The sequence below is a fragment of the Rhea americana genome, unplaced genomic scaffold, assembly GCF_003343005.1.
Source record: "Rhea americana isolate MKP2758 unplaced genomic scaffold, rheAme1 scaffold_434, whole genome shotgun sequence".
Classification (NCBI taxonomy): Eukaryota; Metazoa; Chordata; class Aves; order Rheiformes; family Rheidae; genus Rhea; species Rhea americana.
Window position 1 is genome coordinate 187,815 of NW_028186573.1, and position 24,609 is coordinate 212,423.

Sequence of the window (24,609 nt, forward strand, 5' to 3'; positions counted from 1 at the left end):
TGAGAAAGTTATTGCCAGGCTCAAAACAGCTGGGTCATTCTGTTGGCCTCAGTTTTCATTTTTGAACTTGAACTCTCAAATATGTTTGCTTTAAAAATTGAGATTGGATTCTGTTCTGAATTTGAGACTTTTTCACTCTCAGCAGCTCCATTTCTGATATGCATTTAGGTTAAAAGCAAAGATGTTCTTGCTTATTATTTTTTATTTACTTCCCCTCCCCCCTTAAATGGCAATTGCACAGCATAAACTCTTATCTGAAAGTCAAAGAGAATTTCATTTATTCATACATCGTCTCAGGGGGAAAAACAGGGCAAATTCTATTTTCAGAGAACTCCTAAGTAGCCTCATAGTCATCAGCCAGCCTGCATATGATTCATAAATTGGGGTTTTTGGCGGTGGTTGCAATAGTTTCTGTAGCATCCGAGTACTTCATCGTCATTGTTGTAGCTGTTCCCAAGACACTGCTGTGACATGGAGAGGTATGGTTGTCCCTGTTCAGTAAAAGCGCACTGACCACGACCAAAACCAGCTTGCCTGAAGCAGTGTCACGCAGAGCTGCCACAGCGCCGGCAGTGCCTCTGGATTGTTGGCCCTCGTAGAGGAATGACAGAGCTGTCAATGCCAGTGGTTGTTTTGCAATCTTTTATTTGATTTGTTACTCATTGGCTAAAAATGTTAAAAGTTAAGGAATGTAATTCCCTTAGAGACAAACTCAGTTTTAGTTGTGAATTCACAAGAATTCCTCTGCTGGAGCGTTGTTCCCCTCAATTGTCCTGTATTCTATATGTAGCAGTTACTCGTAYTGGATGCTGTAGGAGAATATAGCTGAAGTCCACAGATGACAATTACTAAATTCTGCACCTGGATAAGGAAGTTCTCCTTATTGCTTGAGGCAATTAATGGTTAGCTTGTGACTAGAAATATGCATGTATTTGTATCCCCTATCTCTTTTAAAAATTATCCTATAAGCCCAGAGTGTAAATGTGGATCGYTTTTGTTCTTTTGAACATCATGCTGATCTTGGCTTTAGTAGTATCTTCTGTGAAAATTATGTTTTTTAAATATTTAAATTTTTGTAAATATATTTGCCGTGCTATGGCAGGTGAGCCTCTTCATTTCAGAAGCGGTAATTGCACAAGTAGGGCCATATAGTTTTGGTACTAGTTGTTTTTCMTGCACATTTGTTTTGTTATGTACATGACAAATACTTTTTTTGATTTTTATATTGCACAATAGAACTTGAAGCATGCATTTGTCTTAGTGTTGTTTCTTTGCTACCTTTATATTTTAAGTCCAGCATTTGTATGTTTTTGTATTTTTCCTTTCTGTGTTCCAGGACTATTGCATGTACCTTACAGGAACTAAAATCCCACTTGTGTTGTCACTAGAATATCTTTGCTGAAAAGGAGGCATTGGCTGTTGTGGTTGKCAAACTTTTGACCATTCTCTTTTCTCAGGGTGATGTGGTAGCGGTGCACCATTACATGACAGGATCATAGATGAAAGCAGCAATCTCAGTTTATAGTAAAAGTTACCGTGGAAGCTACATGTCTGTGGTGGTACTACTGTTATTTCCTCTTCTAGGTGTTGAAATGGGTTGAAGAAGCAGTTCAAGCCTCCAAGGTGCATCTCTTGTCTACAGACCATTTGACTATGGCTGTGAACACTTGGCAGATCCCTTTTGATCCCAGTCTAAAAGAGGTTACAGTGTCCTTGAGTGGCCCTTCACCAGCAATTGAAATTCGTGACCCATTAGGTGAGGTGGTTTATGCATTCTTTTATGTTAGGGAAAAAATGAATGAAAATAACAAGTATTGCAAAAATTACTTGTGCAGTCTTGTTGCACTTATGCACTTGTGAAAAAGGATCWATTTGGCTGTGTTACGTGAAGACCTGAAGAATCCAGTGTATACTTAGAGATGCATTCTCATTGTGACTTTGTTTTCCTTGTTCTCTAGCATTCAGGGATTTTTTTGATCACAAAATTTGAGAGCCGAGAATAAAAACATTTTTCTTGCTCAGAAATGTCCACTCCTATATTTTGTCCCAGGTCAGTGGAGGCCTGTCTGATAATATTTTAAAAATTGTCACTTGGACATCCCGTACTCAGGCTGACYTTTCCCTTTAGTGCTCTGATAAAGGTAGGGTGTTTCAAGTGCTGACGGTTGTTCAGAGTCAGCCTTTTAGGGAGCAGAATGCTTCTCTRGAGAACTAGTTCCTGCATACAGCCATCCATATATTTGTATGTTATAGTATACATATAAAGTGTGGTACGGTGCARTATGAAAACCTGTACTCTTCTGCTAAGGTCTGTGATGTCTGACAGGCTAAATTCCTTGTGAGGATGTCAGATGCATTCACCGGTCATGCCAATGCCTCTCTACCTGGGGACCAGAGTGAATGTAAAGAATGACAACATTTTTTAATGTTCTGGAAAGGATTACAGGGGATTTTGGTTGTTGTGCATGTCATTGACTCTAAGTAGTGAGTAAATCAGGTAATGCATCAGTAACGGAAAACAGTATTTTATTTATTCTCTTTCTTTTTTAGGCAAACAGATCAGTAAAGGATCTGGACTGAATGAACTGCTGAATATCCACAACTCTGCTAAAGTAGTAAATGTTAAAGATCCAGAGCCTGGAACATGGACAGTTAAGGTATAGTTATTGCACAAATTATGTATGATTTGTCCTAAAGTTTRTAATTTATATAATGATATATTTATTATAGGTATTCTTCAGTAAGTTTGTATTACGCTAAATGTCCTTACCAAGCTACATGTTGCAACATATCCTGAAGGCAATAGCATAAAATTCTTGCCAAGGTGCCAGTATATTTGAAGCTACTATTTTAGGTCAGATCTTCAGGTCATCTTTTCCTTTGAGTGGAAACAAGTGAGCACCAAGCTTTTCACAGTCCAGTGAGTAGAGACTTTCTATAGAAATTATGGGCCAGAGAGGCTTTGCTGTGTATATAACATGTCTGGAGCRCTGGGAGACAGAACGTGCACTTTATAGGCTAGACATTTTGTGAAGTAGACGGATCTGTGTTTAATTCAAACTTCTTATCAGTAAACTCTTGAAGTCCTACAGCATGTAACTAAATTTGTTCATGTAAGCAGTATGCCAGCACCATAAAGTTGCAAAGTTGGACCCTGAAGGATTTGTGAATGCTAGAAAGTTGAAGTCGACGTGRTTAGTAGTAATAACTGAACAAGAAATTACCATTAACGCCTGCTGAAATGATCATCCTAGAAATGACTGTACCTCTACAGTGACTTTTGATTTAACAAAAAATCATGCATTTGTTTATAGGTCCATGTTTTTCAGATGATTGTCTTAGCTGATTGCRAGAAGGTTCCAGGAAAGCAGGGTTTCCTGATGCATGTGACAAATACATGTTTGCTTGTACATCTGTCTTTTCTTATTTCAGTCATGAATCTGTGAGRAGTAACAATAATGTAGAATTCCAGTGATCCATAATAAACTTCAAATAATTAAAAGAGAATTGACAAAGATAGTACTTAGAAAGCAATCCTTTGGGGTGAAATTTACTCTTACGCGCTTGTGTAACACTGCCAACTCCTAGGTGCTAGTGTAATATAGGCATTTATTGTTATTAACAAACATAACATTTTATAAAGTTATTCTAATCTTAAAAGTTCACAAGCATCTGAAGGTCTGAATAATTCATGAGGAGAAATATTTTCCGAAAAGTGTGTTTTTTTTGTTTTTTTTTTTTTGTCTATGAGTGGTTTACTCAGCTTTAGTCGTTGGCTTAATTTATTTGTGCTAAGACTTTAAGGTTGCTGCTAAGGAATTAGAGAAACATTGTGAAAAGTTTATTCACACTATAAATTCCGTATAYAGTTGTATAAAGCTATAAAAAGAATAATGAAATTTTAACAACCAATTAAYGCTTGATAACAGGAGTTGTTTGGCACATTTAAATATTTCTTTGTATTATTAACAGCTAGTTTATATAAAAAAGACTGGTGATTTTTCTGAGATGAAAGGCTAGCTAAAGTAGAAACAAACAGGTCRTTTTAATAAGACAGACTTTTGTCATAGTGTCTAAATGGCTGTCTTGGTTATGAAAAACAACTGCTTTGTTTAAAAATAGTCATTGCAGCTGTATCAGAGACTGTTACTGAACTGAAGAAATAACGTATTTTAGATTGGATCAGATAATGCTCTCTAAACAGATAAAGCTCAGTGGAATAATGTGATTGCATATGAGTGCAATGCAGCTGTATTTTTTTTTTTTCTTACCTACTTCCACACCGCTCAGATGTTAAGGACAAAAACCCTCTGGTTCCTTGTGTACTCTTGGCAAGGAGCRGTCATCATTTTCTTTCGCAGCATGTGACAATAGAAAGTAACTTAAACTAAGTGAGACAAAATAATGGTAGAATTCAGGACTTTCATAGAAGCTACTGTGCCCTCAAGCAACGCAAAGTTAAGGTGATTGGCCATGTTTGAGATATGTTTTTTTTTCTTTTTTCTTTTTTTGCTGATTGAACCAGAATAACAGTGGGGGGGGGGGAGAATGGAAGAGGTGCTTCTGCATCCTCTGCTTTCCAGCTGAGCCTTGGATGAGAAAGAGAAGAATTTTTAATATATGTTACTGYTTGAGGCTTGTTTTCGTACTTGCCACTCCTGTGTATACAGTGCCTATGATGTTTTCCTGTGCCTAATGATTAAAATTAGTTATATATTCATTTTAAAAGGAAGGTTATTAAATAAAAGAAGGCAAAATAAATTATTGCAAGACTGGAGATAATWTAWATTATCAGTAAAATATTTACACTGCTTYTCTGTTTACTTCTGTTTCTATTTTATAATATAATGTGTAATTGTTGACACCCTGGCTTGCAGACATGTCCTGCCATTACAATGACTGGGATCTGACAAGTAATTACTGATCTTGTGTATATATGTGGTAATTTACTTCAGAGACAAATTCAATTGGTATTTTTTGCAGGCCTTACAATTACAGGGCCCAGTATCTAAAACCTAAGCCTTATCAATGGCTTTTTTTATCAGTAAATTTTGACATATGCCTCCTTTCTGCCTTGTTTTTAATGAACTGAGCAGATGTTTCAGAAACTTGGCGAATCCTGATATGCTACATGTTCCCATGGTCTCTCATTCTATTGCCTTTTCAGACATCCAGCAGCGGAAGGCACTCTGTTCGTATCACTGGTCTCAGCACTATTGATTTTCGAGCTGGGTTTTCTAGGAAGCCGACCTTAGACTTTAAAAAAACGTCCAGCAGACCAGTGCAAGGTTTGTTTCCAGCCTATTTCATGCAGAACAATAGTTGTTTTSGGGAGCATGCTGAGGCTCCCCCCACCCCCAACAAGTAGAATTTCATGATGGTCTCTACTGAGCCTGGTGGTAAAACTTGGGCATTGCTTGGACATTGCTGGCTTGTTCTTAGACCCTTAGACCCTTAAATGTGTGGTAGCAGTGAGTTTTCTTGTCTTGTCATACTGCAGTACTCTTTCATGTCAGCTGGGTTTTTGTGTGACATAAAGTCTTGATACTTTTGGTTATAGAAGGCCTCAAAGTTGCAGATTTGTTTCTGTTAATTTTGGAGGCTTAAAGAAGAGTCTTTGGCCCTGGGGTATGATGCAGAGTTAATAAAGAATCTTCTGCTTCAGACACACCTGTTGGAAATCAAACCCAAATCAGTGGTGTGTCTCCTAACAGCTAATAAACTGAGTACAGGTTAGCACCATTTAGTCTCCTGCTACTTGGTAAGTAAAGGTTCAAACTGAATGGAGCATTCATGGGATAGGGGGCCATGCACRCATATGGAGTTTAACCTTTCCTTCTCTTTCTCTCTCTTTGGACACTTAAAATAGCATGTTTCTGTTTGTCTAGGGATTCCTACCTTTGTGCTGCTGAATACCACAGGGATCATTCTTCCAGCCAGAGTAGACCAACTGGAACTGCTGAGTATTACAGGGGAACTTCTTAAGACTTTGCCAGTGAAATATTATCCTGACAGAAAGCCCTATGGACTATGGAATATTTCTGACTTTATTCCACCAGATGAAGCTTTTTTTGTCAAAATAATRGGCTATGACAAGGATGGTCATCTCTTTCAGAGAGTTTCAAGTGTTTCATTTTCTAGTATTATTCCTGGTAAGAGATTTCAACTTTAATTGAATGTACATTTATCTCATATCTGAATTACTTAAAATTGCTCTCTAGTTTTGTTTTTAACTCACTCAAGTACTGAAAAATAATTTTGCACTGTTTCCAGTGAAGCACTCTCTGTATGTTGTGAAGGACAAGTTAATTTTATTATCTGTTAAGTATAATTTAATCAGAAATTGAATTTACTTTTAATAAAGAGAAAAGATGGGGTGTATGTTAGTAGCTATTAGTTGTATCGTGGGGAATGTTTTCTTTCTTCAGATGCTCCAAAAGTTACRATGCCTGACAAGACTCCAGGATATTACTTACAGCCAGGATCCATTCCTTGCCATGTAGAAAGTCTTCTACCTTTCACTCAGCATTTTAGTAAAAATGGAATAAAACTAGGAGTGGATCAGTTCTTCAAGTAAGTAGTATATTTTTTTCCTCTTTATATCCTATTATTTCTGTCACTTCTCTCTGTTATGTATGGGCTGTTTATAGCCTATTGTTCCTGTTCTRTTCTTCTTGGTGACTTTTATATAGGTAGGCTGCATTTTAGGGCAGGATTCATGGTCTATATGGGAGGAGGGAGCATATTTGAGGAAGGAACACACTCTCATGAGAGATTATACGGATCTGGCCAAAATCTTCCTCAAATGTGTGCCCTTAAATTACTGTACGCTGGGCCTAAGTCTGAAAGGCAAATGCTTTTGCATTTATGTTTTCCTTCAAAAGCTCTATAAAGTAGATCAGTAACTATCAATTCTTTCCCCTGCCCTGAATGTCTCTGCTCCCACCCCTAAAAGACAGGTAAATGATTATGTAGTATATACTAATCTCTTAATTACCTTTCATGGAAGCACTACAGTATGCCCAATCACCTGTGCTAGAAACTTCTCTTCTTTAGGGAATCCCTCAAAACAGGAAACTTTAAAGTAAAAATACCAGGATGCTCTTCAGTTTTCTATTTAAGAAGTGGATTACATGCTCTTTCTCTGTAGAATGAGATAGGAATAAAGAAATTATAATAAATTTGTTTAAAATATTTAAAATGGCTTGAATACTCAAGTCCATTTTCTAAGTCTGATATTTGAAAACAGAAGGGAAATATATACCAGAACCAGCCTCAGCAGCCTGTGTTAGCCTCGCATAAAGCTTGAAGCACTTCAGAAGAAGCCTAAAAAAGACTAAGTTCTAATATTCTATAGAAAGCACATGACTACCAAAACAAATTTTGAAGCTCCCTTGTACACTATTGGCAGTATTAAAAAAAATGCAGCTTTTTTATGAGGTGTCATTTACATTTAGTCAAACTGTACAAAAGTACATACTTTTGCAGCTGTGTGTTTTTTTTTCTTTTCCATTCTTTATTTATCAAACCACATACTTTGTGTTTTCTGCATACCCAATGCCTTCATCATTTTTTTGCCTTTTTCATGATTGCATTACTGAACCAGATGAGTAACAGATCCTCCAAGTTAATGAGATGTCCCAAGCCAAATCGATCTAAATCCACAGTTAGAGAGGTTCTGGTTTGATTTGTTTTGACAGCTTCTTATTAGTAGTGAAGTTCTCTACAGGATTTATCCAGTTTACTAGTCCAACTCAGATTTGGGCTGTATTATTCTACATTGAGCTAGTTTTGTTTTGGTGATATAATATCATGTTCACTCAAATATTTGTTTCTATACTTAATTTGAGAAGTAAATGGCTTATAGCTTGCAAATTGAATATTGAAGTCCTGGCATGAGAGTTGTCTGTAGGAAAGTTCCACTAGAATGAATATAGGATAAAAGTTTTTGAAGTCAACAACGCTTAGGAGAGGGGGGGAAATCGCGTTGATTCCAGAGGTGCTAATAGCTTTAGTAATTCCCAAATATAAAATGTAAAGTATTTCTAGAAGAAGACTTTTTTCTAGACTCTCTCTAAAATTGAGACAGCTTTGTTTTTCGGATTTCTGAGAACAGTGATTAAGCACCTTATTCCAGTGGAAAAATCAATGGGAACTAAGCACTGACGTGTCTTTAAAATCTGTCCTGTATTATAAATGACAGACCCCGCCAACCTCACAAAGGACATAAACAGCAAAAAAAAAAAAAAAAAAAAAAAAAGTGTGAAATTTGGCGAAGACATGCAACCCATTTAGTAAAAAGACCAGTCATTCCAAGTTTGCCAATGTTTGTGATTAATAGCCAAGTCTGAGCTCTGATTTGCTAAACCATGCTGAACTGTGCACGGTATAKCCCTCATAACTATGTGTTAACTAATGCAGGGTGAGTTGAGAACGCGTGGCTGGTTTTAGTTCGCGTGAAACGTGGCCAGCTACCGATAACTTCTGGAGTAAAGTTGTGATATGAAGTGACATTTTCCAATGATAAACAGCTGGCGTTAGAGAAAATGTGAATATAACCATTTCTCCTACTGTGTTTCTGCGGTTAACTAAAAGCCAGAATGTAATTAGATCTTCAGATTTTGCAGCTTGGTTGAGGGATTGTACGTGTATTTTCTGATCTGACTAGATACGCAGCTTGATCAGCAAATAACGTGTATTTTCAAAGTGGAACAAACAAAACAATTTGTGTAAATAAATGACTTGATGCTGGAAGGTGCTGAGTTATCATGGTAACACACGTTGCAAGGAGGAGTGTGTGGTTACCGCTACTTAACATCAATGCCAAAATGCACAGCAGATGCCTTGCGGTGGGTATTGTTTGTTGCTGCCATTGCTGTTAGGTTTAGTTTTTTGATGAATCACCACCAGCCTGTGTTGGCCAAGCCTTTCCACTCTGGACATGTTTCCTTTTACACATTCATTCTCAAGGCTTCCATGTTACACATCTGTTACATAGCAAAAGCCAGGAACAAAGAAGAACAGGATTGCATAACTTGACTTTCAACATACTTTTCATAAAGAGAAGTTTTTCACTTTTTTACTTGGAAGAAATGCTGTTTTATTCCATTTAGTGTTGGCAATTACTGACATTTTCATTTGCCAACGTTGCACTGTTAAATGCGTTGGATTTAACGTGGTATATTAGGTTATCTATAATAAATGTGAATAAGAGGGAATAAGTAGGGAGCCATTTAAGGTCATGATATTGTTYTCATTTACGATATAATCCACGGAGCGGATTGTTTGTCCTTTGCTGCTACAGCATTGAACTTTCACATATATTCCAAGTTTATTTCCCCTCTTCTTTCTGTATCCTTTAAAGATTAAAAAATGACTTTGTTCAGACAAGGAAAAAGGGAATGAAAGACATCACTAATTCACTGCTTTCCCGTAATACGGAAATTATTTGCCAGAACTCTCATGGATAAGATAGTCGTGCTAGTGGTTCGTTGATTTTTGTTTGTATACCATAACAACAGGCTACAGGGAGTGCTGGGTCGCTGTAGCAGAACCACTGGTTTGCTCGGTTTTGTGGTTTGTTGCACTGTATCTTATACTAGATGTAGTTCTGAAACTTAAGAAGCTATGGGAGTTCCTTAAGCCCATGGTATTTATAGACAAGTGTCAAGTGGGGTTTTTTGTTTGTTTGTTTGTTTGTTTTTTAATAAAAGAAGGTAAAAGATGACTCCCTGAATGTAGTCTGGGAGCAATGGCCGTTTTGTAGCAGGGAGTATGGGAGAAGGTACCCTCTCCACTGTATGCACCTGATAGTGGATTTCTGTATAGAGAGAGGGGAACTAGACTGAATGTGGTGAAGGACAGGGTGTCCTCTGTGTGTTGCCCACGTGTGTYCTGGGAACTTGAGAAGCTCATGCTGGGAGGATGAATCATTGTACCTTTTCTAGTGGGGACTACAGCCAGGTGCCTGGCTTACACAGGAGCAGGTGAGGAGAGAAGGAAATTAAGGAAAGATATCTTCCAAAATAATAAAGCGACAGCAGAGTTTGAGCAGCTGAGTAAAGGAGGGCGAACACAGCAGTCTTGGTTATTGTGTGGCTACTGTTGACATCTGTTAAAGGCATGTTTGTGGGTGTTTAATTGATTCATTTTGCAAGAACTTACATTTCTTAATAGTTGCGTAATACCTGACAATGTCTGCCCCTTCCCTGCTCCAGAGAGTCGGCTAGCGTGAACTGGGAAATGGACAAAGTCTCCTTGTCTGATGAAGGCTTTTACGAATGTAGCGCAACGAGCAGCGCAGGAACTGGACACGCACAGACGTTTCTGGATGTATCAGGTGAATACTAATGAATCCTTCTGGGCCGGAGCATTGTAGTATGTTGTGTTGGGATATCTAATAGAGAATAATGTCACGAGGGCCCATAAAAGTCACTTCCAGATCTAAATATATTTTCAGTTATGTTYTTTTTGTTTTTTCACCTATGTACTGTGCAAATCACAGAAGTGTGCTGATGTTTTCTCAGTTTTAAGTATTATCACTGGGTTTATTTTAATCTGCTGCCACTGAAGTCAGATTTGCGGAATAGATGTGGCCTATAGAGGCAGAAATTTGAGTTGAATTCTTCTCTTTTTTTATCTTAGTAGTTATACATACTTGCAAACAAGCAAGTTACGTGTATCAGATACATGAGGAGTTAAAAAGCTTGCATTTAACATTTTTRTGCTCTTAACTTTTATCTAAATTTAGCAAATTGTTGGAAATATCTTTTCTYAACTRTTATTTCCARTTTTGAAAKGTGAATACCTAGGACAAAGGAGATRAAGAAGAAATTAACTTAAATGCAACGACGCTGTTGAATAATAAGATGTATTTGGTTGCTAGTCTAAAGATGTGGCTGAAGACTAGTTCTACCCTGTAAAACTGAATCTGATTCTGTCTTGACTAATGCTTTGTATGATACAATAGATTTTTTTTTTTTATGTAAAATGTTCCTCCTTCATCAAATCTCAATTTTAAAGGACAGCTAGTAGAAACCTAGTCATCCAATTTGTACGAAGTGGCGTGCCTTATGTGTTACTGTTTATATACTTCTACAAAGTGCTTGATAGTAAGTAAGTTCCAATGCATAAAGCAGTTATGCACTGATGACTATGAAAAATGRCTTGCTGAAGAAGAGGGAATTTTCCTCATATAAGTTACTGATTTGTTTAGATTCAGGCTAATAACCTTATTGCTGAAAGTTAAGGGTGATAAGAGAGGATCCTATGTGAAAAATGAGTAAYGGCATCTTACTCAAGTTTTGCTTATAGAAATCTTGGATAGAGAAAAGTTTGATCATCTGTGAAAGCAAATATAAGGCTAAATTGCTTGTATATTGTTAGGCTGATAGCTGAGACATAAAGACACTGATTATTGCCTGCAGAATATGAAGCTAAGAGTTCTTTTTACAGACGAACCAGAACATTTTCCAAACCCAAACAGGAGGCTTYGCTCTGCAGAGTGAATCCTTTTGCCTCTTCAGAGGAATTCAGCTTAAGTAACTGTAAAACAGGACACATCCCAAACACAAATGGGGAAAATATAAAGATAGCCATGATCTTGAACCATTTCAGCAGATGATAGTGGTCCTCTGCAGGAGAGCAGTGAGTGTTCAGCCAGTGGAAAGAATGGATTAAAAAAAAAAAAAAAAGAAAAGAAAACCGTAGTAATTGTGTTGAATCAGCATGTCTCCTGCTAACTGTGCACTTGGAGAATGTGTGTCGATTTAGTAATTACCTTCCAATTAAGCATCAGTCAGCTTGTTCACAAAATCACTGCATAAAAGTATGCGTAAGAGAAATTGATGAAAGAGAAGAGCTTGTTTATACACGTTTGTACTTATGTGTGTACATATTTATACATACATACTTATGTCACATAAGATGTGTGTGGGGTGAGTGAAAAACCCTATCCCTCTTTTAGCAAATTTTGTCACTCGATTTTTTGAAAACTGCAGTGGAGTCTGAGGGAAAGTGAAAAATCCTTTCTACTGGAAACAAAAGTCCAAAATTGATAGCCTTCTATTTCGAGTTGATCAGACATCTGTCATGTAGGAATGCAAGTTATTAACCTGGAATAGGGAAAATGTTGGAACCACGCGCCCCTGCGAAATGCAGGAAGGTGTGCTGTGGGCAGGTTGCAGCTGCATGTCTGCCTTGCTGCTCTTCCCCTCCATAGTTCCTGCCTGTGGTCTTTTCAGTGCAGTGCCTTTCCTCTTGCACCTCTTTTGTCTATCTTCCAAAACACATACTGTGTCCTGTTGGCCTTTTGTAAAAGGATCTGACATAAAGAGGCGATTTAAAGAAAAAAGAATGGTGGTCTTAACTTGGGTGGGCCAAGCTGAGTCAGCTAACTCAGGTTATAACAGCAGCAAGGATAGTAGAGCTGAGAACAGCCATTTGAATTCAGCCTCAGGTTTTCATATAACTGCTTGAGAYGCTTGTCATCTTGTCTTTTGCCGTGTGCTGTGTTAGCTAACTTGACTGATGAATCATAGAATCATAAAACAGTTCAGGTTGGGAGGGTATTTGGAAGTTAGGTAGCCCAACTGAGTGCTTGAAGCAGGGCTAACTTCAGAGCTCGATCAGGTTTCTCAGGGTCTTGTCCAAGCAAAACTTGAATGTCTTCAAGGATAGAGATTTCACAAGCTCTGTGGGCAGGTTGTTCAGCGTTTAAGTACCCTCACTAGGAAAATATTTTGCCTCATGTCTAGCCAAAGTTTCCTTTGCTGCATATTATGACCATGGCCTTGTGTCCTTTTTCTCTGTGCTCTGAGAAGACTTGGRCTCTGATTCTCTAAAACGGTCTCTTTCTCAGGCAGAGATGAGCCTTTCACTGCAGTACAAGCATATCCAAAGAAACAGGCCTGAAATCACTGATTCCATGCAAGGCAAACTTTGTAGAGAAACAGCCCTCCTACAGCAAACGGTAGATTTGGGAAGAGGAACATCCTTCTAGTYGCTCAAAGTACTCCAGCAGAATGAAACAGTAACATCAATACTTGCACAAGTCCTTGCTGAGTACTTTATCTTTTGCCTACCAAAATCCTTCGATTGCACAGAGTATTTCCATTTTGTTGTTTCAGACTGTTGCTTAGTGTTTTGGAGCACAAACAGCTCTTTTATTCTGCCCCTGAAATTATATGCAGAAAGATGCTCGGTCTGGACGTTACAACCATTTTCCTTCATATGGCGAGAAGCGAAAGAGAATCCTAAAGCTGTTGTCTTATGAGTCTGGTGGCGCTTGGGAGTTGAGGGTGTGCTTAGGCTTTCCTGTATTGTCTCATTTATCAAGTGCAGCGAGATCCACTGAGACTGACACACCATGTAAACGTGAGCAGTTAAGTTTTCTTTTCAGCCATACMGTACATTAATGTGAGATGCCCTGAATCTTTGTGTACAAATATCTGGAAGAAAATTATTTATTTATTTATTTATTTTTCTCTAAGCAATCTAAACAATCTTTTCATGTATTCTTACTTTGCCCAGCTGACAGGCATTATATCTCAGATTATGACATTACATCTTAGACTATCCATTTTGTCAGCTGCTGTGTGAAAGTTACTGGAACTGCATCAGCATTTTAGGAAAAAGCAAATACTTGATTTTAAATCTTTAAAATGTCACATGGCTTGTTAGCTTGTACAGACACCTTAACTGAAGTGCTCTGAGTATGGGGAATTCAGTWTAAGGTTTGAACAGAGGATTGCTCTCTGGCTACGTGTGTGCACGTTACTGTGCCAAGAGGCTGTGGCGCTCTAGAAGGCGTTGCGCTGGACTGGCAGCCAAAAGATGAGGGGATTAGTCCTGTACTGACCTTCATATCTCTCTGTGTTTTTAGTTTCTGCGTTTCTTTAAGTGACCTACTTGGAGAAATGCAAATGGCAAGCACTAGGAGATTTATCCATTCACACCACTTTGGGAGCTGGGGAAACTCCTTTCTCAGTGAACAAGTCTGGCTTTGTGTTGGCTCTCCTCTGCACGTGCTGGAATACACTGTTTAGGTTATAGGGGTGATTGCCGTAGGGACCTTGTTTATAGGGAAGCAGAGCTGCAGCTTTGCAGAGCGTGTGGGAGATTCATCRCTATGCAGAGCTAGCGTAAAGCTTGTGAACCTCATCTGAGACTCCACATGAGACTTGCATGAGGAAGAGTTATGGCTGGCTGTGAGCTTAGGAGCAACTTCTACCCTTAATAAATAGAGCTTCCTCCCTCCCCCCCCCATGCTTGCTTTGCTTAGGATGATTGATCTTGGTGTGTAGTGATAAAGATTTGCTCTTGCTCTTACAGCTGTCTTATTTCTGCTAAAGCATTCCACTTAAACTATTACTTACTGCAGATTTTTCTCTAGTCAAGAACTAGTCTGAGGAAAACAAATGGAATATATACATATTCTTAAGGGGAATGCATAGGGTGTCACATACTTGGTTTGTTTTCTTTCTCATTAACATTTACATATTTCTTCCTTTATTCAGTGATAAGAAGGATCAAGATGAATGCTATTTTATGCATTTGTGGTTTTGAAGTTAAATTCCAGTACAAAATTATTGCAGGTGCATTCTCCTTGGAGTGTGATAGAAGTGTAGAAGCTGCAGCACAAAGCAAAAAAAAGATACAAAGAAAAAGAGGTTGAAATTACCTAAGATTTGAATGGAAACCAATGCATAAAGAATATAATGATGCTTAGACCAACTGTTGACTTGAATTCACTGTTTTATTAGAAGAGTTCATTAGTAACACTTTTTTTCCTATGCAAGCCTGTAAAAACCTAGAGCGTAGCTCAGTTTTCACAACGTGGAATATCTCAGTCAAAGATCAGTCTCCAAGACCAAGCGGTGGCCCTATCTGCTCATTCTGTTGCAGTGGTGCTTGGGTCTCATGTTGACTCTCTCTCAGTGCAAGATTGTAGCTGGTTGTTGGATTTGTTGAAAGATTAATTCAAAGGACACTTCTTTCCAACAGTCCTCCACTCTATCCTCTCTCATAAATGATGTGATATTTCATCCCAAATATGTAGGATGAAACATCTGTATCATCCTACGTTTTATGGTAGTTCTTTCATATAAATCAAGTGTATTCTTTATAATACAAACTCCTGCCAGGTAGCTTAGCATCAAGCCAGTCTGCATTCTCTATTTCGTGGCTTCATCRATGCAAAATGAAACGAAGTATTAATCCAGTATTACAAATTTTTACCATTATTTCTRTAGCGGACTGGTAGTTATTTATCATGAAGCAAGAAACGAGCCAAAGGTTTCAAAATCTTTTCCTCTTTGTTCTGTTCTCTGTTCTGTTCTTTCTACACAGAGCCTCCACCCGTGATTCAGGTTCCTAATAATGTCACAGTTGTTCCTGGTGAAGGAGCCATCTTGACCTGCCTAACTTTAAGCACAGTGCGTTACAATCTCACCTGGCAAAGAAATGGGAGGGATGTGAGACTAAAGGAACCCTTGAGAATAAGGATGATGAGCAACCTGTCTTTAGAAGTGAAAACTGTAAAGCTCACCGACGCTGGCAAGTACAACTGTATCGCTTCTAATGAGGGTGGATCTACCACAGCATCTGTCTTCCTTACAGTGCAAGGTAACAAGGGAACCACATTAATCTTACTCTGATACATTTTTTTAGTTTTCTTTTTCTTGTGAACTCTCGTAACAGCTTTGCGTTTTATGCTTGTTTGTGGAAAAATACAGCTTGGCGACTGAGAATATAATGTARTCTTTCTTGTTTTAAAATAGCAACAGGAGTCACCAAACAGCACTAGGGCTCGTTTGATGAGGCTGTCTTGTGCTGTTTGCCTCGATGAACCATGGTTCAGTCCCCTTAGCATATGTGCCAATTTACCACGGCTGTGCAACAGAATGAAGCCTAAGGTGTCTCTGTTACTAGCATCTCCTGAAGCGTAGAGCACAGATAGACACAGACAGGCTCTACTCTGGTTTGTTTGCTCACACGCTTTTTTGTTCTCAAAAACATCAGTTCCCAATGTTCGTAGTGAAGCCTCACTTTGAGGAAAATACAGTGATACAGTCATGCAGGGGTAAATAAACTGGTAAAAGTCGCTGTAGTCTTCTAGGTTATTTTACACCTCTTTATAACAGAATAGTGCTACTACTAAGTTTTTCCTGTGTAAATGAGCATGAGGTCTGTTAAATAAAATCTGGATGTGCACAGCTCGCTGTGCACAGATTTTGGGCTGAAAYGAATGGTGAGACAACTAACTCCTTTGATACCCAGATGAGAGAGGTGGTCTGAGGAAAGGTATAAAAGGCAAAATAAGAAAAGTAAATCAGCAGCAAAAACATTACTTTTCTTTCTGATGCTCAAGTGAATGAATATATCGCAAAGAGTTTTACACTATTTTTATTACTACTCCTTTTTGACACTCAGTGGAAGTTTAGCTTATGAAACTCTGCTAGTTTCATTGTGTCCTTCGAGCTAAGAGCTAATTTGGATTTTACAAAGGGCTACRTTTTGTGAAGACAAGAACTTTCAAAATATTTCAGGATTGAAAAAGATGACAAAGGCGAGACCAAGCAAAGTCTAGATCAGCGCTGCTGCTTCATACCGGGAACAAAGTTCAAAAAATAGGTAAAACCACAGTAATTTGTTTTAGAGCTAATTCTTTTAAAATTTGAATGTCCTGCAGATTTCTCTCGATTTGCCTTGGGGAGACTGGAACTTTTGGTTCCTGTGAGTAAGAAGAGATAGAACTGCAGAACACTTTAGAAAAAAAGTGTTCTGTCCCGTATTTTTAGTTTTTGACTGTTTTGATGAACTGCTTGTAGGTGGTTGAAGCAGGTTTTCTGCTTGCTGATGGTAGCAGGTCATGTTCAGTGCACGACGGATAACTTCATACTAGGACGTTGTTAGTTGATGGAAAATGTAGAATTATGGGCAAAAAAGAATTCAACAATACTGTCTTGAGTAATGTGCTCCAGAACAAAGAAGGGTTGATAGTGGAGTTGTAATACTTCTTAAAGGGATGTAGTTTCCCTGTGTATAGGAAGGGCGCATCGGTTTACTGGCATGCGGTAAGTAGATGTACAATCAATTATTGAGAACCTGTTATAAAATAAAGCAGACAGGCATTTCTTGGCTGGGCTGTTTGAATCACCCTTTAGATGGCTACAGCAGATTTCTAACTGCTAAATTTCTGATAAGGTGAAAGGGAAGGAAGGAAAAAAAAAACCCTAAACCTTCTAAACCTCTGGAAAGCTGACAGTTTGAAGTTGTATTGATGGAAAAATCCTGTAGAATTTCAAACAATCATTCAAGCRTGTCAAAGGCAACAAGAGAAGCAGCCTCCCACACACATCTCTTCTGGGATTTAGATTTTTCTCCCTACTGTCCGTAGATCAGCTGGGAGATCTAACAGTGTGACTAAATTGCTTCTGGCAGGTTTTTACAGTAAAGCTAAAGAAGTTTACTGCTGCCTCAGCAGAATATTTCAGATCATTTATATATGTGAGAATGATTATGTCAAATAGTTGGGAATTACATTTTGGCTGGTACTGGTATTGCTAACAGCTTTATAACATGCCTGAGATAACCCTCTTGGATGGTTTTGACAGGGCTGGTTGAGAGACTGTCAAGCATTTTCTTTTGTTTTTGATGAAAGGTGCTTAGAGTAGAATTAATCTGTAGGAAACACTAGTCTGCGTTCAGATTTCTGCAGTAGTGGCTGCCTCTTTCGCTCTGGAGCATGTGATCTACCTGCAGCCTTCCAAATAGCGATGCGCAGAAGCTGAATGGCAGCAGGATGGTGGTATGCGGAATTCTTTATCCTAATTTCRGTGTTTTGATCTCTGACACATTTGTGGAGGCACACTGATGTGCGATTACTTGTGTCATGCACAACCCTTACTGTTTGGCAGGGTCTAGAATTCAAAAGAGCTATTTATATTTGGCAGCAAAAGAGTAACGGGTGGCTATATTTAAGAAGAAAAAGYTTGAAAGGATTGTCCTATTAAAATTCCAAATAAAGCAATTTGACGTCTTGCTAATAGATTACGATGGCTTCATGGTTTGGGTAGCTGCAGGTAATCCAGGGGATCAAATTAATTTCAAATTGAAGACACGTATTATTGTTGGGAAAGCTCCATATAGATTTCTGTATTTTGGCTCATGAGAGCATAAACTCTACTTTGTCCCCGTTTTCTTTCTGGAGCGGGAGTTAAGGCACAGAAGTAGTGCTGTTAGCTCTAAAAATAACCCAGCATCTGCTTTACGTGCTTAAGTGGATTATAGTAAACCCTTGTTTTGAAAGTTTTCAGTTTGGTAATGCTACTTCTGAAAGAGAATGTTCATCTGGGTTTTTTTTTGCCAACAGCTGTGCAAATATAGATTAAAAACTTGAATGAGAGTTGACCTTTCTTCTYCCCCCCCCAGTTTTTTTCTCAGTCCATTGCATATTGATAAGAAYTTACTATACTAAATTGCTAAGTGTTGCACACTAACACTGAGCAAAGCTAGATGAAAATCCCTTTTAAAAATTGTATTTAATTGAGGTGAGGCAGTATACTGCTCAGAGTAGTTGGAAAGGTTACTAAATGGAGATTTATATGTTGCAGAGAGTACAATCTATAGGAGCCTTCTAGAATTTGTATTATTGTGGATTCAATGTTAGGAATAACTGTTAAATATACACTCTCTTTTAGAYGTTGTTATGTGCGGTCTACATAGCACAAATTATTCCTGTCTTCTCTCCTAACAAATGAGTCTTCTGCAGAAACATGGGTGAATTTGTAAGAATATTATTTATTTTTTTTCAGATGCTTCATTAATTTTATCAAAAGCCTAGAAGAGCACACTGCAGCAGTGTGAGGCTTGGCTAGGGGTGTAAAACRTTGATAGACACATGATCTTTTCAGATATACGTTTCTCAGTGATGAGGGAAACTCTGTGACTGTGCAAACTTTTTCTTTCCAGTTAGTCTCRTATGCAAAATGTTAGTCAAAATGTGCATGTTGCTGAATGTAATTTTATGGGTTGTCTTGATTTTTGTGTTTTTCTCCCTGATTTGTGTAAGTAAGAGTAGATAATGAAATACTTTTCTGAGAATTGCAGCTATCCTTTGCTTCTACAACACAGCTGTATAGTACATTGAAACTTTTATGGCTTTTGCTGATTATRCCAGAGATAACAGAGCATTTGTAACAATAGATTAACACTAAGTCACACAGCTGAGCCCTTTGAAGCAATGAAGTGCCAATGACTGTCTGCAGAGGTTATTGGTTTAAAAAAAAGTGCCGGTCAGCTTTTTACTGTGACACATTTCTCTGAATGTGCAGGCAGAATACAATCGTACCTGCTGTAGTTATTGTTCTATCCATAACGTAGTGGCTTTCCTGAATCTGTATTTTCAGAATWTTTTTTTAAAGTTTAAATGGCTGTCTGGTATCACCATCACAGCAGAAAAGTTTTTAGCATCTGATTACAAGTAGCACTTCTGAATAATCCAGAATAATTTTTGCAAGCAGCTAAGTACTAGAAACACCTAAGCCACRCCAATGCAAGAAATCTGCGTACGTATTGTGTGTCCTACCTGCTCTCATAAGAACTAGTGTGAGGTTGACGTGGGGGTCGTTGCTGTAATAAGTCTCCCGAACAATCTTCTAGCAAGCCAACGCTTGGAAAGAGTGYTGTGTATGTTAAATGCACAGTGGGAGAAAGTCGGACTTACTAGCCTGACAGGGTGCAAGCATGCTATCTACAGTAGGGAATTACGTGGACATTTATCAACCAGTTTATAGCTTGAAATTCAAGTAAAAAAATTGTCYAGAGGACAGTGTATGTGACTTGACTCTGCCAAGGCAATGGTAATCTACATTCAAATCTACATCTTGGATAAGGACAGAAACTAAAATTGAATACAATATGACCTTCAGCATGAATATGTGTGTACACTTATGTACATCTGGAATGCTTTCAGGGAAGAGACTGCTTAGATCAACAAGAGGAAAATTGCCTTCTGGGYATTATCCAGGGCTTTGTTGCCTGAGGTTTTTTTTTCCTCTAAAAAGAAGTAAGAGAGAAATAAGCACCTTATTCTATGAGATATCTGCGTAAATGATCATTTCGGTATTCGTTCACTTACATATGTGGRTGCGCGCTGTAATAATGAATAAGGAGGAATTTGTTGTATAGTGCTCATTTTAAAAACAAAGCAAAAAAGCGTATTATTGAAATATTACTGCTGTTTTTGCTATTTCAAGTATAGAAAATTAAATGTAAGCCATTCAATCCTAAAGAATGAAACACAATTCAGATAACACTTGGTTCTTTCTAAGCTGTTTCTTGGAACTGTCTTAGATGGTGAGTTAATTTTTTCCAAGCTGCATAGTTTAAAGTTACTAGTGAAAGTCCATTATCATTGTAGCCCATTCCACCATTTTTAGAACAAGAAATAAAATGCAGTTAAACTCTCAGCAGTATTCTTTGATGCAGAAGTCAATGTCCTATGAACGAAGAAGAGCTGCATCCATACGTATYCATCTGTTTGAATGGCCCGGCAGCTTTTAATTACTATTCGCAGCAGGCTTGGTGACACTCACTTTGCTGTTTTCCTGAAGTTAACCTCTTGTGCAGGATATGCGGTTGTTCATAGGGTCAGGAATTGCTCGAGAAGCCTCACCAGAGTTCTCTGCGACTCAAGCAAATTATGGACTCTCCCCATGTTAGTCAGTCTTTCTCCCCACTGCCATGCTTCACAGGGCATTCTTTCCTGGAGGTTTCTTTTGATAATATTCCTGSGGTGAGACCACCTACAGGTCAGTTCAGAAACAGGACAAATGAGACTTTTTCGTCCAACTGGCAATGTCTTTTCTATTTCTGTTTCTTTTGGATCATTTGTTGTGAATTCAATTGAGTAAGTACTAATTAATGCTTTGTAATTTTATAGAATATTCAGCTCATGCATAGTRGGAAGAGTAGTTACTCCAAAGAATTTAAGGTCTAACTTGATGAAAGATGATGAAATGAAAACAAGGAAAAGTGATTAAAAGACAAAAATACGTCACCCGTCATATTTCTGTCATTTGAAACTGGATTCCTTGTTCTTGCTTATCAGTTGCTTTCTTGGGAGAAGTGCGAGCCTTTTGAATGATTTCTAAGAGGGAATTTGCAGGTGCCGAACCATAAYGATGAGAAACGAGAACTTCCAGGTGTATTCTGACTCAATCCAATCCTGTTGTTCAAGACAACATACAATGCAACTCTCCTGGGGACAAGCTGCTTGTAGGATATTTGATGCTTTCTTGTTTCCTCATTGAAACAAAGCAGAAGAATAATCTTTCCTCTGTGATACCTTCATATCTCTATTACTGCAACAGAACTTGCAGAAAGCAAAAGCTATTTATTGTGTGTACTGCTGTAATAAAGGTGTTGGTCTGGCAACCTCTGCTCCGAGAGCTGTTTGCAGTAGTCAATAAATACTATGGGATATAAACAAGTTCAGTGTACATTTTAAGGAAATGAACTCCATCAAGTGAAGGTATGGATCCATCCTCTGAGAAGTATCCATGGGCCCTCTGTTTCACCTTTTGAAAAATTCTAGTGTTCTAAGATGATGATTGCTTAGCAGTTTGTCAGTGTTGCTGTGCAGGAGCAGGATGCCTGCCCTTTTGGGATTTACAAAGGTGATCACCAAGTGTTTTTTCTGAGGATACCAACTTCTAGGGACAGTGATACGTGGAGGGAGGAAACAATTTCCTTTTCTTCTGCCTTTTTTCTGCCTCCCCCCCCCCACGAGGAACTCGCCATAAAGTCTAAGCTTGTGACATGGATGGTGTCAGGTGCTTTCTTTATGGCCTCTTGTTCACAGCTGGTGAATACTGTGCTCAAATTCTTTTTTGGTAGAGTGTGTGTACAGTCAGTGGATGCCAAATCACAGAATGGTTGAGCTTGGAAGTGACCTCTGGAGCTCATCTAGTCCAAACCCCTGTTCAAGCAGGGTCGCCTACAGTATGTTGCACACAATTGCGTCCAGGCGGGTTTTGAATATCTCCAGAATATTCACCCTCKCAGTAAAGATGTTTTTCCTCATGTTCAGGCAGAACTTCCTGTGGTTCAGTTTGTGCCTATTGTCTCTTGTCYTGTCACTAGGCAGCACTGAAAAGAGTCTGGCCCCATGCCCTTGACACCCTCCCTTCAGGTACTTATACACRTTGATAAGATCCCCCCTCAGTCTTACCTTCTGCAGGCTAAACAGGCCCAGCTCTCRCAGCCGTTCCTCATAAGAGAGATGCTCCAGTCTGATCATCTTTGTAGCCCTCTGCTGGACTCTCTCCAGTAGCTCCATGTCTCTCTTGGACTGGGSAGCCCAGGACTGGATGCAGTACTCGAGATGAGTCTTCCCCAGGGCTGAGTAGAGGGGCAGGATCACCTCCCTCCACCTGCTGGCAACACTCTTCCCAATGCACCCCAGGAGACCATTGGCCTCTTGGCCGCAAAGGCACATTACTGGCTCATGGTCAACTTGTCATCTACCAGCACTTCCAGGTCCTTCTCTGCAGAGCTGCTCTCCAGCAGCTCAGCCCCCAGCCTGTACTGGTGCCTAGGGTTATTCCTCCCTAGGCGCAGGACTCTGCACTTGCCCTTGTTGAACCTCAGGAGGTTCCTCTCCGCCCAGCTCTCCAGCCTGGCCAGGTCTCTCTGAATGGCAGCACAGCCCTCAGGTGTGTCAGCCACTCCTCCCAGCTTTGTATTAAAGGAAGGACAGAATGGTTATGAATAACAGCTTTGGTGAGAAGGTGCATCATGACTGTAGGRTAACTACTCTTTTAAGTGCATGTCTGCATGCATTTTGGAAACTATTTCTTCTGACTACAGAGGAGAAATGATTCCTCCTTTCCTGGTTGTCTTGCATAGCCACCTTAAGGCTGCGATGGACACTGCCTACATCAAAGCAGAGCAATTTGTTCCACTGTGTGGTTAGCAAAKAGTGCAGTTGGAATTGGTAAAATCGCAGCTTATGTGAACTCCATGGCTGAATAGCAAAAAGGTACCAGAAAATGCTCCCCCCTCACCCCTGAAAAATGAAATAGGTGCATGAATACAAATGCTTTGTAAAAGAGTCTCAGAATTGGTCATATGAATGCTGCTGCTGTGTCTTTTTTACTTAATACATAGGCCTAACTACTGAAACGGATGTTTCCTTGATTTAAATTCTGCCACGTCACCTTTGCAGAAGGCCAGAGCAAAGGAAGATGTGGCAAGGCGTGTTGAAGGTGGGCTGGTGAGGAGATCAGCAGGAACTTGGCAGCTAAGTGAGGTGGCTGGCAAGTGAATGAAGTGAATAAAAAAGAATATTGTCTTTGGACCTTATTAATTAGGTTCACTTGGTTGAAGCCAAAAGTACGTGAGAATACAGATAAACATTTAATGTTGAATGCTACCTCTTGTTTATCCTTGTTTAATATTTTGATCTTTATTTATGCTGAAATGAATCTTGCTGCAGCTGCGTATGTTATTTATTTTTATTTTATTTTTTTTTTGTCTCTGGAAGGTACAAAGCAGCAGAATGCTGGTATGTTAAGTGTAAGTCTTATTTCTGCCTTCTTTTGCTCACCTGATAATGTTGGTGTGTGAAAGTAACCGCATGGTCAATGATGCGTTGTCAAAGCACAGTGTGTAATCACCGCTGGAGCCAAACACCGTTTTCTAACATCAACATGAGAATAGACCTTCCCCAAGGCCAGAGCATGCAAAACATCTCCTAGTGTCTCTTGGCAGGATTTAAAACAGAATAAAAATAGCTGAGAAAGCTGTGCACATCATGAATCTCTTGAGGACAATTCTGTAGTATATGTCCATTTCTTCCCTCTCCCTGCCACCTCATATCTGGATTTAATTCTAGTACTTCTAGAATGATGGCTRTGCCTTCCTCTGGTGTCTTTCTTCCAGGATCTTGGAAAATTCAGACCCTTTATGCAAGCCCTGTAGGGGCTTGATAGGAATCTGCAGATGATGTTAAATTCACTGTATAGATGGAGAAGTAAAGAACTTGGGGAATGTTAAGGAACATGCACTCAAGAATGGAAATCATAAGTCATTATGTAACTACATCTGAGTTTACAGTTTTGTAACTTTATGTGTAAATTAGTTATTTAATTTATTCCTTGTTTTGCTCATGGAAATGTGACTTTTTTTTTCTTTTTGCATACATTATTACGTATGGATCTCAGACTCTTCTTCAAGCTCACACAGCCAGTTAATGACTRTCAAGTCCTGGCAATAGTTCTGCTATTCAGAGTGCCACATCAGAGCACCAGGTGACATATTACATCAAAAAGCCTTCCTTAAAACAGCAATAACATTTTCCTTTAAGGAGTTTATACACTTACTAGGAACAGCATATTGATTTTCATGAAATGCTAACAAACCTGAATTTTTCATGATACTCAAAACATAAAACATAGAGCAAATATTGGAAATAACTTATTTAATCTGTGTAGTATACTTCTATGTATATGATTTGTATGCTGATGTTACCACTAATTAAATCTTAAAACTCCTTTTATGCTCCTTAAGAAACTTAGACTCATGTTCAGTGAAGGTATATTACAG

The 24,609-nt window shown here is 38.8% G+C and overlaps 1 protein-coding gene across 1 annotated transcript in view; it reads left to right on the forward strand.

The window, feature by feature from the left end:
• HMCN1 (hemicentin 1) overlaps positions 1 to 24,609 on the forward strand; it is a 184,698-nt gene that overhangs the window by 42,644 nt on the left and 117,445 nt on the right. The window contains exons 5-11 of the mRNA XM_085315669.1: positions 1,585 to 1,756; positions 2,551 to 2,657; positions 5,168 to 5,288; positions 5,889 to 6,152; positions 6,429 to 6,573; positions 10,218 to 10,339; positions 15,349 to 15,624. Coding sequence (XP_085171795.1) covers positions 1,585 to 1,756; positions 2,551 to 2,657; positions 5,168 to 5,288; positions 5,889 to 6,152; positions 6,429 to 6,573; positions 10,218 to 10,339; positions 15,349 to 15,624 — 1,207 coding nt within the window. The remainder of the gene's footprint in view (positions 1 to 1,584; positions 1,757 to 2,550; positions 2,658 to 5,167; positions 5,289 to 5,888; positions 6,153 to 6,428; positions 6,574 to 10,217; positions 10,340 to 15,348; positions 15,625 to 24,609) is intronic.